Source organism: Helianthus annuus, chromosome 6 (assembly GCF_002127325.2).
Source record: "Helianthus annuus cultivar XRQ/B chromosome 6, HanXRQr2.0-SUNRISE, whole genome shotgun sequence".
NCBI lineage: Eukaryota > Viridiplantae > Streptophyta > Magnoliopsida > Asterales > Asteraceae > Helianthus > Helianthus annuus.
Window position 1 is genome coordinate 58204716 of NC_035438.2, and position 17289 is coordinate 58222004.

Here is a 17289-nt window from a genome sequence, read left to right on the forward strand (position 1 = left end):
CTTAAGAAATTTCGCGTACTTAGGCATGGCCTGAAGTGCCTCGATGAACGGAAGATTGATCTTCAACTGAGTAAACATCTCAAGGAATTTCCCGTATTCCTGAGCATATTTCTGCTGCCTGGCACGGGCGGGAAATGGAAGGCGAGAATGATCAATAACCGGTGCCGGCCGGCCTCTCGTCGGCTGCCTCTCCACTCTCTGCTCTACTGGCGACTCCTCGGCGTGTGCTGTACTTGCTGGGGCTAGCCTCGTGTGCACCTTGCCTGGAGCCTCCATCTCGATCTCCTCATCAACCTCCTCCTCTACTTCTTCAACCTCTCTCTCTCTCACTACCTCTCCCAAACTCTTCCCACTACGGGTCGTAATCGCCTTCGCTGACTGATTCGCGGGATTCGGGAAAGTGTTTCCCGAAAACTGACCCGGTGGGTGCTCCTGTAACTGCTGAGCAATTCCGCCTACTGTCCTCTGAAGATCGAGGAGGGCGGCCTGCTGATTCTTGAACTGAAGGTCGTTATTCTTGTTAATCTGCTCCTGATTTTTCATGAATGCATCGCTCCGCGTCATCATCTGAGCAAACATCTCCTCTAACCTACTCGTGCTAACCTCAGGAGCTTTCCCACCACCTTGACTCTCCTGAGGTGGTCCCCTACTCGAAAACTGACCACTAGACCCCGACCCACTAAACTGCCCTGAACTAGACTGCGTGTAAATACCGGGCCCTCTACTCTGATACTGACCAGATGAAAATCCAGGAGGATTTCCAGACGAACGATACCCACTCGAATTACCACTACCGCGCCAATTGGAACTAGAATTATTGAATGGATTCGTGGGACCCCTAGGCTGACCGGCTATATATTCTACCTGCTCAAGAGTGAGCGTGGGGCAATCTATGGTATCGTGCCCTCCTCGACAAACTTCACACCTATCGACTTTCTTCTTTATCTCACTCAACTCCTGCCTCATCTCCTGCCTAATCTCCTCTTTCGCTCTCTCGACTGCAGCAGCTACCGATGAATCCAAGCTAACTTGGTTTACCCCTCGACCGGCCGAGGTGGTACGCACAGGAATGGAAGTCCTGCTGGTAGTGCTGTAGTCCATATCAGGGTGGGCAAAACTCTCAAATAAATCATTGCACTCCGCCACTGTCTTCTTTCCCATAAGCTGGCCTCCTGCTGAAGTATCGAAACGAGCCCTAATCTCAGGAGTAAGTCCATTGTAGAACTTTTCTACTAACGCCCAGTCAGATAGACCATGCTGAGAACAACGGGTAATCAGGGTCTGAAAACGCTCCCAAGCTAAGTGATAAGGCTCATCTGGCTCCATACGAAATGAGTGGATCTGGTCACGAAGGCGAGATGCCTTGGCTGGCGGAAAATATTTGGCTAAGAATGCATCGTGAAGGCCTGCCCAAGTACGGAAAGTGCCAGCAGGCTGGGAATCGAACCAGACGGCTGCGCGTCCAGCAAGTGAGAACGGAAAAACCTGAAGATACCTAGCATCAAGATTGACACCCTCAATGGAGAAGGTGCTGCAGAGACGAGTGATGCGATTGATATGGGCGGGGGCATCCTCGTCGTCACGACCATGGAACTGGCAGGAATTTGTGATGGCGGTCATAATGTAGGATGGTATCTGCCAAGACCGATCGTTCGGGATCTCGGGAAGGGTGATGGGGGAATTACCACCGGCGAAGCCGGTGGTAGCCTGGTCGTAAACTGTCCTACGGGCCATGTGAGCTACGGGTGGTGGACTAGGTGGGCGGGTGGGTGGGGGGAATTGTGGGGTGAAGATTTTGGTGTAAGATCGAAAACTGGGGTGGACTGAGAAAATGAAGTAGAGCTAGAAGCACGTACCTCAGACGTAGATGACGAGAAGGAAGACCTGAGTGCAAGCGGCAACGGCGGCGGTCCCTGCGAGCGCGTATGGGGCATCCACTGCAAAAACCGAAAACAAACAAGTAAGAAGACTCTACTAAACGACTCGACTAACTATAAAAAGACACTAAAATACTTAGACACCTACGACTCAAACAAAGAAACAAAATAGCACGTAATATGTCAAGTAAGTCCAAACAAAGTAATCAGCGCAATCGCCAAGAGTCCCCGGCAACGGCGCCAAAAACTTGATGTGCTGAAAATGGGTCAAATAAAACTACCTAAATTACCCTAATTCTAGACTCTCTAAGCTTTAAATTTATAAAAACTAAGACTCGATCTAAACCCTAAGACACACAACCGGCAAGTGAACCGATCGAATGTAGTAAAGCTAAAGTAAGTCCGAGTATCGAACCCACGAGACTCTACTGACTACGCTACGACTCTATCTAGACTCGGACTGACACGACATACTAATTTGTTTATTAATTTGGGGGGGGGGGTTTCTAAAAAAAAAATCCTAAAGTGCAATGAAAATTAAACTAAATTAACTAGACGAACGGATAGACAAGGCACAAACTCACACGAAAACCGAACTCAGAGATGATGAAGGAACTACCTAGACAGGAATCCTGATTGCTTTTAGTATTGATTATAACTGGAAGTTGTCTGCTATGGGACCGGGATCTTGGGATTCTCACCCCTTGGGAAATCAGAGGACCCCTAATCCTTCTCAAGAGCGCGCTAAGACCCCCTAAAGGTTGTTGATTTACCGGTTGTTAGACTCCTTTACAAGACATCTAATTGGGTTTATAAAAGTATCCTACGAGGCTCACTCCCTTACGAGACCTAAACCTAGGATAGGTATTGTTTTCTCAGCTAGACTTGCTAGACAGCAGCCAAAAGGTTAACTTCCTAAGAAGGACCCACCTTGCGGTTTAATCACTTAGACCTAGCAATAATCTCGCACCTTACAGCTATTGATGATTAGTAGAACACTTGATTTTATAAAATTACCAATTATTACTTCTAAGGTTTATCGGCCGATTTAACCCTAAAGATTCTAGATTTATTATGTGATATAGACAGTCACCAAAACCTAAAATCTAGCACGATTCTATTATGTGATAAAGACCGTCACCAAGATTCATGCGAAGCGATAATTAATCATTAAACAAAATCAAGCATGCATACACATCTAACTGATAGAAGAAACCGTTTACAATTCATAAACAACCCATAGTTTCCATAAATCCAAGAATAATCAACCAAAAGCAATCATTCAACCATTGTCTAGGTAGTTACAGAAAATTAGCCGAAAATCATGTCAAATAATACGTCCATAATCATAATCAAATCTGAATTCATCATTACACAATCAAAAGCAATCAAACAACGAAGAAACAAGATGATATAACCCGTAAACTTCGCTCTCGAGTGCTCCAAACGTCTCCTGATGATTCCTAGCAGCCGAATAACCTTCAAGACTCTTCGAACAGCCTCCAAAGTCGTCCTCAGCTCTCCAAGTTCGTCAATATGATGATGATATCCGCTGTGATCAATGTTCCATCAATATAAAGCCTCAAAACCCTAAATTTCCATGCAAGTAACATCTTTTCGCGACAGATATGTGTTTTTCACTCCGTTTCAGCTCCCGCCTCCTCGGTTTCCGTGCCAAAACTCCTCCTGCCCAGATTTTACCTCGTATCTGTTCCTTTCTCTGCAAAAACCTAGAAAACACGAAACCAATCAAAAGTATATACATCCTACCTAAAACCGAAACTAAAACTAACGAACTAACGACTAAACTGACGCGAATACCAATGTATTTTGCAATACATCATTTATTTATTCGGGATACGGTATGGGACGTATCTTTAACTGGATTATATAAATAGTTGTTATGGAAACTTCTGAACAATCTGTTTCGCTCAGTGCCACGCTCCGATGATTCCGCCATCGGTTGGGGTGTGACAGATTGGTATCAGAGCCATAACTATAGGGAATTAGGCAGACACGACCTAGTCCGGGTCGCTGTCTTAGAGACCTAGACTATAGTTAGGAACCATCAGACCCAACTTATGTGCCTTACTCTGTAATTCTTCACTATCACTGCACTCAAATTTTCAACTAAAGTAAGGCGATTCAGTCAGGAATAGGTGTGAAAACCGCAAAACTCCCGACTAAATTTCCTGACTTATGGGAATTTTACTCCTTCATCTCGACATTTTTGCCAACAAACAAGGGAGATTATACCAAATCAGGAGTGAAATCCATATTTTGATGAATAATCTCCTTTATTTTATGAAAAACAAGGAAGAAATTGCTAAACCAAGGGGTGAAACCCTGACCTTGGCAGTTTGTTCTGGATTTTATTCATCTCACCAAGGCTCCGACGGACTCCAACGACCTGAACTCACGAGTATGACCTAGGGAACGCGTGTGGAATGCCCAAGAATCGAGGCAGAAACACGACCTCTAGAGTCGAATATGATGACAAGTCTACTGTGAATAGTCGAGTTGCCTTGGGAAGTCGATGTCTAGTAGCCACAGACAATCTACCTCTCGATTTTATGTGTTTCGATTCTGAGAACCGCAACTGTGTACTCTGATGACTCATTGATTTTATGTGTTTATGTGTGCTTTCTCTGTTTTGTGTTTATATTTGCTTTCTTTGTTTTATTTTGGGATGATATTCGATTCTGCTATCAATTTAATCGACACACACGACTCGTACTGTTATCCTATCCCTAATCGATCCCCAGTTATCACAAATCTAGACGGTATCATACTATGTTATGTTATACGACTAAGTTAGACTATACTATACGATGCTATTCGATACGATATTCGAACGACACACGAACTTTGAAGGATAGGTTTCTGTTTTCGGACTGCTTCAGTGATTAAGTGCCTAGGTGTTTACGTGTTCTGTGATCTGTGTTCTATGTGCTTACGTGCTTCTCTGCTTCTGTGATTCTGTGCTTTGTGTACTTCTGTGTTCTATGATTTTGTGTATCTGTGATTATGTGCCTATATGTTACGTAATGTGAGACTCGACGTGATTCTAAGCTTTAGTAGTCTAGACGTGTGAGGTGAGATTCGATTTCGTTGTGTTGAGTCTCGTGACGATGTCTAATGCAGACCATGTCGTCTTCTGGATCCCGACACCGTTTGACTCGCCAAGAGAAGAGAGACCAACGACTCGCTGCGATCATCTCCAAAACCGTGGCGAAAGCTGTGAGTGAGGTGTATGAAAATGCTAGCAAGTCGTCTGAAGAATCCCGAGCTGAAATCCCTAAGGATTCAAGCAAGGCTGCTTTCAGCTTCAAGCAGTTCAAAGCATGCGGACCAAAAGAGTTCACTGGCGAAGATGGTCCAACAGCCATGTTCCACTGGTTCGACTCAGTCGAAGTCACTCTGCGCCAGATCGGATGTCCTAAACATCTCCGCACTCTCAATGCTACAGGCGTCTTCCAGTCCCGTGCTCTAGATTGGTGGACGGCCGAACGAAACAAGCGCGGAAATGATGCAGCTTACGGGCTATCATGGAAGGAGTTAAAGGCGATTATGATCGAAGAATTCTGCCCTCCTCATGAACGCCAAAAGCTGGAGGACGAGTTCTGGGGAATCAAGCAGAAGGATGGAGACAACGCTGCTCTCACTGCTCGCTTCAAGCAGCTTAGCATAATCTGTCCGGATCAAGTCAAGACCTCAGATCAAGCCATCAAGAAGTACATTCGAGCCCTGCCCGATTGTGTAGCCGACTTTGTTCACGCCGCCAAGCCAGGAACGATCGAAGAAACCTACCTACTCGCTGCTGAGATTAATGATAAGCGAGTAAAAGTTGGTTTCTGGGATAAGCCAACCAAGTCTCTGCATCAAGCCACTGCAACACCCACCGACTCACCTACTCAATCCTCCAAGTCATCAAGAAGGAAGAAGAAGAACAACAGCTCCAGCAACAAGAACTGTGATGTGACAACCACTGCTGCTCCCCTACAAGCTGTACCAGCTCAACAGCAGCAGCACCAGCGCTCAGCCCCAGTGATCAATGCGCCGCTAGCGAAGCGTGCATACACAGGCCCTCACCCACTCTGCCCGACATGTTCGTATCATCATCCAGTGGGTCTGGCTTGTCGCTTTTGCGCTCACTGCAACCTTTACGGTCATTTCACTACGAACTGTCGCTATGGTCCTCGTCAAGCCCCAGTTCAAGCCACTGCCAACCAAGCTCTACTCCCTGCCCCTCAAGGTCAACAAGCAGCTCAAGCACCAGCAGCCAATGCTCGAGTCTGCTTTGCATGTGGTGACCCTAACCACTTTGCGAACAAGTGCCCGAACAGGGTGGTCAAGCAAGAGCCCCAGCAGCAACAACAGCAGCCTCAGCAACAGCAGCAAGCAGCCCATGCCCGAACCTTCAACATTAATGCCCGCCAGGCTCAGGCGGATAACAACGTGGTTAATGGTACGTTCCTTGTGAATGGTATTTATGCATCATGTTTGTTTGATACAGGAGCCGATAACTGCTTTGTGTCGTTTGAATTCGAGAAGCTCCTTAGTCGTAAGCGCTCTTATCTATCCTCGTCATTCGAAGTCGAAGTCGCTACGGGAAGAACTATTGCCGTTAATTCAGTACTCCGTGAGTGTACCCTCGAACTCAACAATCACATCTTCCCAATCGACCTTATTCCGATGCAACTCGTAAGTTTTGATGTCATAATAGGCATGGACTTTCTTCGTGAAAACCATGCTGAAGTTGTTTGCTTTGAAAAGATGATTCGATTCTCGCTTGGAAATGGTGATCTATTGTGTGTATACGGTGAAACAGCGTCGAAAGGTCTCAAGCTTATGTCGTGTATTCAAGCTAGCAAGTATCTCCGCAAGGAATACCGAGCTTTCTTGGCCAACATCGTAGTAGCGGAGAAGGGAAAGAAAAAGCAAGTTGAAGTCAAAGATGTTCCAGTGGTTCGTGAATTTCCTCAGGTGTTCCCTGACGATCTTCCCGGACTACCACCAAGTCGTGATATCGACTTTCGTATCGACCTCATTCCTGGAGCTAACCCCGTTGCCAAAGCCCCTTACCGACTCGCTCCATCCGAAATGCGGGAACTCTCGAACCAACTCCAGGAATTACTCGAAAAAGGCTTTATTCGCCCAAGCACCTCTCCTTGAGGCGCGCCAGTCCTTTTCGTCAAAAAGGGACGGATCGTTCCGGATGTGCATCGATTATCGGGAATTGAATAAGCTAACCATCAAGAACCGATACCCCTTGCCCCGAATTGACGATTTGTTTGATCAGCTACAAGGTGCAGCATGTTTCTCTAAGATCGATCAGCGTTCAGGATATCATCAGCTATGGATACAAGAGGAAGACATACCCAAAACCGCTTTTCGAAACCGATATGGCCACTACAAATTTGTTGTTATGCCCTTTGGTCTAACCAACGCACCCGCGGTTTTTATGGATCTGATGAATCGCGTGTGTAAGCCTTATCTTGACCGTTTCGTCATCGTGTTCATCGACGATGTCTTGATTTATTCCAAATTGAAAGCCGAACATGCGCAACATCTACGTTTGGTTCTCGAGTTACTCCAGGGAAACCAACTTTATGCCAAGTTCTCCAAGTGCGAATTCTGGTTGGAGGAGGTTCAGTTTCTGGGTCACATAGTGAATAGTCGGGGTATCCATGTCGATCCTGCGAAGATTGAAGCTGTCAAAAGCTGGATTACGCCTAAGAACCCCGTCAGAAGTTCGTTCTTTTCTCGGACTAGCGGGCTATTATCGACGATTCATTGAAGGATTCTCCAAGATCGCTGTGCCGCTCACTGCTCTTACTCATAAGGACAAGCCTTTTGTGTGGGGAAACGCACAAGAGACTGCCTTTCAAACCCTCAAGCATATGCTGTGCAACGCACCGATTCTTACGCTGCCCGACGGAAGCGACAACTTCATTGTCTACTGTGATGCTTCTAACCTTGGTCTCGGCTGTGTCCTCATGCAGCGAGACAAGGTTATAGCCAACGCATCTCGTCAGCTCAAGATCCACGAGAAGAACTATACAACCCATGACCTCGAGCTAGGCGCGGTTGTCTTTGCATTGAAGATTTGGCGACACTACCTGTATGGCACTAAGTGTACAATCTACACTGATCACAGGAGTTTACAACACATCTTTAATCAGAGAGAGCTTAATATGCGTCAACGCCGATGGGTAGAACTTCTCAACGATTACGACTGTGAGATTCGTTATCACCCAGGCAAGGCGAATGTGGTTGCTGACGCGCTCAGCAGAAAGAGTTACGTGCTTAGTACCCGAAACATCCAAGCCCAGCACAATCTCGAAGCCCTTATTCGCGAAGCTCAACATGCTTGCTTTAACGAGGGTACATTGAAGAGAGAGAGGATCTATCACGATGGAGCTCAGTTAGTGAGCAAATCAGATGGGATATTCTATTATCTGGACCGAATTTGGATCCCTAGGCGGACCGATTTGCGAAAGATTATCATGAACGAAGCCCACAAGTCCCGATATTCTATTCATCCTGGTGCAGACAAGATGTACCAGGACCTGCGTTATAAGTACTGGTGGCCGGGTATGAAACGGGATATCGCTTTATACATTGGAAGCTGTTTAACTTGCGCAAGAGTCCAGGCTCAACATCAAAGACCTTCTGGCTTACTCGAACAACCGCCGATACCCATATGGAAGTGGGAGATTATAGCTATGGATTTCATAACGAAACTCCCGCCCACGCCATCAGGTCACGACAGTATTTGGGTTATAGTTGATCGTCTAACGAAATCAGCTCACTTCTTGCCAATACGAGAAGACTACAAGGTGGAGCGACTAGCCCAAATCTACACCGACGAGATCATTCGTAATCATGGTACGCCTCGTGACATCATTTCAGATCGTGACGCTCGGTTCACTTCGCGATTGTGGGAAACGTTTCAAGCAGCCCTTGGTACGTCTCTTAATCTGAGTACTGCATTCCACCCTCAAACCGACGGACAGACTGAAAGAACGATCCGTACTCTTGAAGACATGCTCTGAGCGTGTGTTATAGATTTTGGTGGAAGTTGGAACAAACACCTGCTATTGGTGGAATTCTCGTACAATAATAGCTATCATGCCAGCATTCAAATGGCACCTTTCGAGGCTTTGTATGGTAGAAGATGTCGATCGCCTATTGTGTGGCACGAGATCGGTCACTCACAACTAACCGGTCCCGAGATTCTACAAGAAACGACTGACAAAATCCACCAGATTCGAAACAACTTGGTAAAAGCTCGGAACAGACAGAAAAGTTACGCCGATAAAAGATGCAAGCCCCTGGAATTCGCCGTTGGTGACTACGTACTCCTAAAGGTATCCCCTTGGAAGGGTGTGGTCAGGTTCGGCAAGAAAGGGAAACTAGCGCCTCGATATGTTGGACCTTTTAGGATTCTGGAAAGAATCGGAAAAGTCGCCTACAGACTCGAATTACCGGAGGAACTCAGTAACGTCCACCCGACTTTCCACGTCTCTAACCTCCGAAAATGCCTTGCTGACCATGATCTAATCATACCGCTCGACGATCTTCAGGTCAACGAAACATTACACTTCGTGGAAAAGCCTGTCGAAATCATGATCCCCAAACCAAGCAGCTCAGGCGCTCTCGCATCCCGATTGTGAAGGTCCGATGGGAAGGCAAACGAGGCGCGGAGTTCACTTGGGAACTCGAAAGCGACATGAAGGCCAAGTACCCGCAGTTGTTTAAATAAATAGATCTGAAGCATCAAATTGGTAAATCACGGCGTTGTGTAGCCTTCGAGCCTAATTTCGGGACGAAATTCCCTAAACAAGGGGAGGCTGTAACACCCCGTGTTCTCGAATGTCAAAGTCAAAGTCAAAGTCCAAGTCAACTTTGACTTTCTTTGACTGTAGATAGTCGTTTTTATGTTTTAGTTGTATTATGTGGAGTAAGTGTTGTAATCAGCAAGAATCAAAGCAATCGAATGTGTTTTAAAGCAAACCGATCTACGACTGTGAACGACAGGAAGTAACAATGTGATAAAGTTGACTAATCAGTAATCAAATCGATCTAACAATCAATCGAACTCAAGACTCGAATTATGCGAATTGTGGTATTGTTATACGTGTGTGTGTGTGCCTTATGTGTTACTTGTGCGTGTTTACTTTATTTTTGGTGTGGTATTCAAGCAAATCAATCCAAAATCGAATCAAAACTCGAAAGGCAATCGAACTCAATCAAAACCGACATCGAAACGTGACTTATAGAAGATTGTATGTTAGATATAGTGGTTGGGATTAAAAGTAATTTGACTAGGAACTCTATCGTATTCGTATCATCGTCCATCGAAATCGAAACGTCGAAAACCGTCGCAAAATACTCAAAGTGTGTCGCGGATCGAATAGGAGGCAACCTGATCGAACAGGCCAGCCGATCGGCTAGCATCTTGCCAGCCGATCGAGCAGCCCACTCGATCGGAGCTCCTGGCCGATCGGCTGCCACTTTCCTCTTTTGGAAGCCTATAAATGGGGTTGTCCTTGTCTTCATTTCCACTTTTGGAAAGTTCTGACCGGCCAGCTCCTATTCTTCACCTTTTCTCAGATTTCTCTAAATCCCGGTAAGTTTTCACTCTAATTCTTGTACGTTTTTTATCATTACTTGATTCTACACCTTTCTATCTTTCGAAACTTGGATTTTAACCATGAAATCACCAAGATCTAAGTGTTCTTGGGTGATGTCATCATGGTGTTCTTGAAGAACATCATGTTTTGGCCTCATTCAACTATGATTAGCTTAGATCTAACCGATTTCCACATAAACAAGCTAAGATCTATCAAAGATCTAAACATCCACAAGTTGTGAAGGATTGAAAGAAGGAATCCCAACTTTCTTTCAACTCTTTTACACTCAATGCCTTCAAACCGATAGAAACGCAGCTTGAACCGGCTAACTAATCATTCTAACAAGTTAGAAGGTTCAAGATTCGGATTCTATATACAAGGTTCACCGATTTTGGGTTAGACTTTAAACCAACGTTCCGAACCGTTCATCGGCCGGACTTGGGTGATTCCTATCCGAGCCGGAGAGACGGGTAAGAACGAAGGTATCATAGTTCAACTCGTTATCAAACTACCTCGATATAATGACAAGTAACCAGACGACCAGGTGTTAGACGAAAGGCCGACCAGGTCAGACTTGCTGGCCGAACGGCTAGGCTGATCGAACAGCCCAGCCGATCGGACACACCAGCCGATTGACCGGGCCAGTCGATCGGCTAGCACATGACGTCTCACTTTTCCAAACTTTTGAGGTATAGTATTGACGAAGTAGTGTTCGATCGAGTATGGAACTCGATTGGTGAACATTACTGTTCGGATCATTAGATACTATGCTTCAACACTTAATCGTTTTCACAACTCGTTCGTAGTAGGGAATGCCAGCCGATCGAACAGACTGTTCGATCGAGTGACATCCAGTTGAGGACCAATTCTGAAGTTTCTAGCCGGTCGAGTGAGCTAGCCGATCGCGTGAGCTAGCCGATCGAACGAACCGTTCGATCGATCGACTTGAAAGGTAGGAACACTTCAGTGTGCTCAAATACTGCAACAAAAACTTCAAAAGTTCAAATCCTCAAACACAAACACACCAGAGGAAGAAACAATCCACTCAAATGGCCCAGCCGATCGAGCCTACCGGCTGATCGAACAGGACTATCCAACCGGACATACCAGCCGACCGAACAGCCTGTTCGATCGAACCTGCCGTTCGACCGACCAGCCCATTCGATCCATCCATACTTGTTTACTTTCCGCGTTACTTATTGTTGTGCTATCGAACTATTCAGGATAATCTTACTCTCAGCGCTCCCTTCAATCCACAATCAATCACTGTGAGTATACTCGATCCCTTTTTGCTTTTAGCACTTTTGGGTGTTACATACGTTACCTATCAAATCACAATCAAACACAAATTATTTGAACGCTAACCAATTGCATGTGCTATTTGACTAAATGAATGCTGTTTATTATGTTTACACGTGGAGTGCTATCTACCTGCCTTAGCAACATAGTACTATAGTTTGGACTCAGCACCCGTTCACACGGGGGTTGTTAAGGACAATTACTTGCATGGATTACGGTGGTAATCATGTATTGCGAACCGTCTCGGACGGTCAACCCGCAAGCGTTGGTATCGATGGTCCCATGTCGATAATTAACATGCATCGTTTTCCTCTGTGTACGTGCCTGGTTATGCGTAAACTATTCGAACTCTATATACTATTATCAAACTTGTGTGCTCACCTTTACATTTTATGTATTGACTTTATTTTAACGTATGTGACAGGTAATTAGGATGCTTATTTGCTAGGAAAGCAAGGCTTGAATAAGTTTCTAGAAGCCCCCAACAAATAGTTGTCTGCCAAGAACAAGCGTCTAAGGCATAGTTGTCTGCAGATCTTGTCCTCTGGCATTACAGCCAGAAAGTCAACAGAATAGGGGTCTAGAAGCAGATAAACAATTGCTGTAATAATATTTGAATCTGAGTTGTCGGGACGGAATTTATTGTTTGGATGATTATCTGTAATGACATGTTTGTTTATGCGGGATACGGTATGGGACTTAGCTTTAACTGGATTATATAATAGTTGTTATGGAAACTTCTGAACAATCTGTTTCGCTCAGTGCCACGCCCCGATGATTCCGCCATCGGTTGGGGTGTGACACCAACCCTTTTTAGTATTTTGAATGGTCCAATGTACCGCGGATTCAACTTCCCACGCTTTCCAAAGCGTGCTACACCCTTCCAGGGTGAAACCTTCAACAAAACCATGTCTCACACCTCAAATTCCAGAGGTTTCCTTCTTCGGTCCGCATAACACTTCTGACGATCACGAGCCGCTTTGATGCGTTCTCGGATCTGAAAAATCTTGTCTGTTGTTTCCTTAACCACTTCCGGACCAACAAGCTGTCTATCACCTACATCTGCCTAGCATAGGGGTGATCGACACTTACGCCTGTAGAGAGCTACGAACGGTGCGGCTTGAATGCTTGCATGATAACTGTTATTGTATGAAAATTCAATCAATGGTAGGTGTGTGTCCCAACTTCCACCTAAGTCCATTACGCAAGCTCGCAACATGTCTTCTAACATTTGAATCGTCCGTTCACTCTGTCCGTCCGTTTGTGGGTGAAATGCAGTACTCAGATTCAACTGAGAACCTAAAGCTTCTTGAAAGGATTGCCAAATCCTTGACACAAATCTTCCATCTCTATCAGAGATAATTGAGAGAGGCACTCCATGACGTGCAACAATCTCTCTCAGGTATATCTCGGCAAGTTTGCTCGTGTTGTCTTTCTCCTTGATTGGTAAAAAGTGCGCAGATTTCGTTAAACGGTCTACTATTACCCAAATCGTATCGTGGCCCTTGGGCGTCCTTGGTAATTTTGTTATGAAGTCCATGGAAATTTGTTCCCATTTCCATTTGGGTATTTCAGGTTGATGCAGAAGACCTGAAGGCTTCTGGTACTCGGCTTTCACTTTGGCGCAAGTTAAACATTTACCAACATATATCGCAACATCGCCTTTCATCCTTGGCCACCAATAGAAATCCTTAAGATCTTGGTACATCTTATCCACTCCTGGATGAATCGAGTACCGTGACTTGTGAGCCTCATCAAAAATAACATTCCGTAAACCACCAAACAAAGGAACCCAAATTCGTTTCATGAAGCACAAAGTTCCTTCCCCATTTGGTACCAACTGCTTCTCCATCCCATGGAGATACTCATTCTCTCTGCGCGGCTCTAATGCGCAATGAGAGGTCCGTTTGAATGATCATTTCCAAAGCCCTAACCCTTATGGGCTTGATCCTTTCCTTTCGACTCAGGGCATCGGCGACCACATTCGCCTTCCCTGGGTGATACTTGATCTCACAATCATAGTCGTTCAATAGTTCAACCCAGCGTCTTTGCCTCACGTTAAGCTCTTTTTGATCAAAAATATGCTGTAGGCTCTTGTGACCAGTGAAGATTGTACATTGCGTGCCATGTAAATGATGTCGCCAGATCTTCAATGCAAATACCACCGTGCCTAATTCCAAGTTATGCGTGGTATAATTTTTCTCATGGACCTTTAACTGGCATGACGCATATGCTATAACCTTCTGACGCTACATCAGCACGCAGCCTAACCCTTGACGCGAAGCGTCGCAATATACCACGAAGTCATCCGTGCCTTCGGGTAGAGATAAAATTGGCGCGTCACAAAGCTTGTTTTTCAACAGCTGAAATGCTTCTTCCTGTTTGTCTCCCCAATCAAACTTCTTGTCCTTTTGGGTAAGGGAGGTCAAAGGTTGAGCGATTTTCGAGAAATCCTCAATGAACCTTCGATAATAACCAGCCAAACCTAAGAACTGTCGAATCTCGGTTGGCGTCTTTGGAGTTTCCCGGTTCTTGATCGCCTCGATCTTTGTGGGATCCACATGAATTCCATTTCCATTAACCACATGTCCAAGAAACTGGACTTCGCGTAGCCAGAACTCGCACTTCGAGAATTTTGCGTACAACTTCTCCTTTTTAAGTAGCTCTTAAATGCTGTTCATGCTCTTCCTTCGTCTTTGAGTAGATCAAAATGTCATCAATGAACACAATCACAAACTTATCGAGGTACGGCTTACAAACTCTGTTCATCAAATCCATGAATACAGCTGGCGCGTTCGTCAGCCCAAACGGCATAACCAGGAACTCGTAATGTCCATAACGAGTCCTAAAAGCAGTCTTGGGAATACTTTCCTCTTGTATTCTCAACTGGTGATAACCCGATCTTAGATCGATCTTTGAGTAAAAACTTGAACCTTGCAACTGATCGCATAAGTCATCAATTCTTGGCAAAGGATATCTATTCTTGATGGTCAATTTGTTCAGCTCCCTGTAGTCGATACACATGCGAAAACTACCATCTTTCTTCTTGACAAACAAAACGGGAGCTCCCCAAGGCGAGAAGCTTAGTCTGATAAATCGTTTGTGTAGCAACTCTTGAAGTTGCGTTGACAGCTCTTGCATTTCCGAAGGCGCAAGTCAATAGGGTGCCTTAGCTACGGGCGCGGCGCCTGGAACTAAGTCAATGTGAAACTCGACTTGTCTCTGTGACGGCAATCCTGGCAAGTCTTCTGGAAAGACTTCAGGATATTCTTTTACGACTGGGATGTCTTCTATCTTTGGTTCAACAGCTTCTTTATCAACGATGTGTGCCAAGAAGGCAACACTTCCTTTCTTCAAACACTTCCGGGCTTTCAAACAGCTAATGTTCCTCAATGGCGTATCTCGCTTCTCTCCATGAACCACAATCGTTTCTCCATCCGCCATTGGGATGCGAATGGTCTTCTCGCGACATACAATCTCGGCTTTGTTGCTTGACAACCAATCCATCCCTACTACCACATCGAAGCTTCCCAACTCGACCGGCAGTAGATCTAGTGTAAACTCGTGTTCTCCCAGCTCAATTACGCAACCTCTGACCACTTCACTCGTTTCAACTAGCTTTCCATTAGCCAGTTCAATTGAGTACGAAATGTCTAACTTACTAGCAGTTAACCCAAGCATTTTCTTAAATTCTAGCAATACAAAACTATAGTCGGCACCAGTATCAAATAGCACAGATGCAAAGCGTTGATTAATAGGGAACGTACCAGTAACGACATTCGGGTCCTAGCGTGCTTCCCTCGAGCTTGATTGAGTTCTGGGCATTCAAGCTTGAAGTGCCAGATGTCTCCACAGTTAAAGCATCTCGGTCCTCGACCGTTACCATCTCCATTACCGCCTTGATTGTTGTTTTGATTGCGGTTACCATTTCCTGCTTGATTTCCAAAGTTACCGCGATTACCATTTCCGCCGTTGCGGTTCCCATTCCCGTTACCTCCACGGTTGTTGTTACCAAATCCCCTTTGGCCACCACGGCCAGTACCAACCCTACAAGTATCCTTTAAGTGACCAATCTTTCCACATGATTCACATTTTCTAACACTGCACCGGCCAGCATGATGATACTGGCAAAATTCGCATTTGGGCAGAGTGCCCATGTATCATTTCCCCTTGTGTTCACTGCCAGTTTTTACTTCAGCTGGCGGGTTTGTATCCCTCTTCTTGCTGGCACTGCCGGTACTTTTCTTAAAGTTCGAGAACTTTCTCTTGTTTTCTCCTGAGGATTCAACATGAGTTTCTTTCTTCTTCAGTTCAGAAATTGAAAACTGGTTCAATCTGATGGCTTCTTCTGTAAGTGCCACGCTGAGATCAATGGCTTCGGTAATTGTCGGAGGCTTGGACGTTGTTACCATGCTCATGATCTAGGGTGCTAATCCCTAGATGAAACGCTCCACGCGTTTGAATTCGGGTGTGACCATGTACGGCACCACATGGGACAGATCATGAAACCTCTGAACATATTCGGCGATTTTTGGGTCGTCCTTCTTTAGGTTCCAGAATTCTGTTTCCAACTTTTATATTTCGGCCCGTGAACAGTATTTCTTCCTCATGAGCTCCTTCAGCTCAGCCCATGTTAATGCATACGCCGCCGCTTCTCCTAGGGTCTGTACTTACAGATTCCACCATGATAAAGCACCATCAAGAAAGAGCCCTGTGATGTATGTAACTTGCTGCTCAGGTGTAACACCTCGGAATTTAGTGTCCAATAAATAAATGACACGTGTCGCTTACGACAAAAATAATATAAACCCGGATTTAATTAAGATATGCGGTAGGATTTTCGAATATGTCGACATGTTAATTTTCTACCTCTGAGCGACTTCGTCATTATAAATCCCGAGACCCTAAGCAAAATTTATAAGCATCTAATATATCTTAATCCGGTAATTACTAATAATCAAAAGGATCCAAGTTACTAATCTAAATCCTAAGAAATTAATGCAATGCAAATAATTATTTTTAAGCCCATCCTTGTGCAAACCCATGATGCATTATGATACTGACCAAGCATGGGTTAAGAAGAGCCTCATACTGACTTGTTCCAAGCACAAAAATTATTTATTGCAAGTTGACCATTCAATGCTTGAAAGGTTAATTTTTTTTTGCCTCTGTTAAGCGCTTACGGACTGTAAGGGTCCTGCCTTACAGACCGTAAGGGGGTGAAGGGGTAAAAATGTTTCCACCATAGGCTTACGGACCGCAAGGGCCATGCCATACGGTCCGTAAGCGACGCCCAGCGACAGAAAGTTGGCTGTTGGCTGTTTTAAGCGGTAAAACATTAATGTAAAGATTTTCCAAAGATATGGGCGACCCCTAATCATCTCCTAGCACTAAGGGACAGTTGTTGATCATCAAGGAGCCCTTGTAGACCTTGTTGTGATGATCTTAATAATCTTCATTGCCTATAAAAGGCC

At 45.1% G+C, this 17289-nt stretch overlaps 1 protein-coding gene across 1 annotated transcript; it reads right to left on the bottom strand.

Annotated features, from left to right (window-relative positions):
* Positions 1-1739: 1739 nt before the first annotated feature.
* On the bottom strand, positions 1740-15972 carry LOC118479564 (ATP-dependent RNA helicase glh-2-like). The gene is made up of 2 exons (XM_035974146.1): positions 15583-15972; positions 1740-1937 (listed from the first exon to the last, which is right to left on the bottom strand). Exons 1-2 carry the CDS (start codon positions 15970-15972, stop codon positions 1740-1742), a joined length of 588 nt encoding a protein of 195 aa, XP_035830039.1.
* Positions 15973-17289: the final 1317 nt, after the last annotated feature.

Bases quoted from the DNA above. Each gene is read 5' to 3' on its own strand.
- LOC118479564 (XM_035974146.1), bottom strand. From the start codon at position 15,972: ATGGGCACTCTGCCCAAATGCGAATTTTGCCAGTATCATCATGCTGGC. The intron at 1,938-15,582 runs GTACGTTCCCTA...CGGTTTTTGCAG, and splicing joins GGACCCGAATGTCGTTACTG to TGGATGCCCCATACGCGCTC.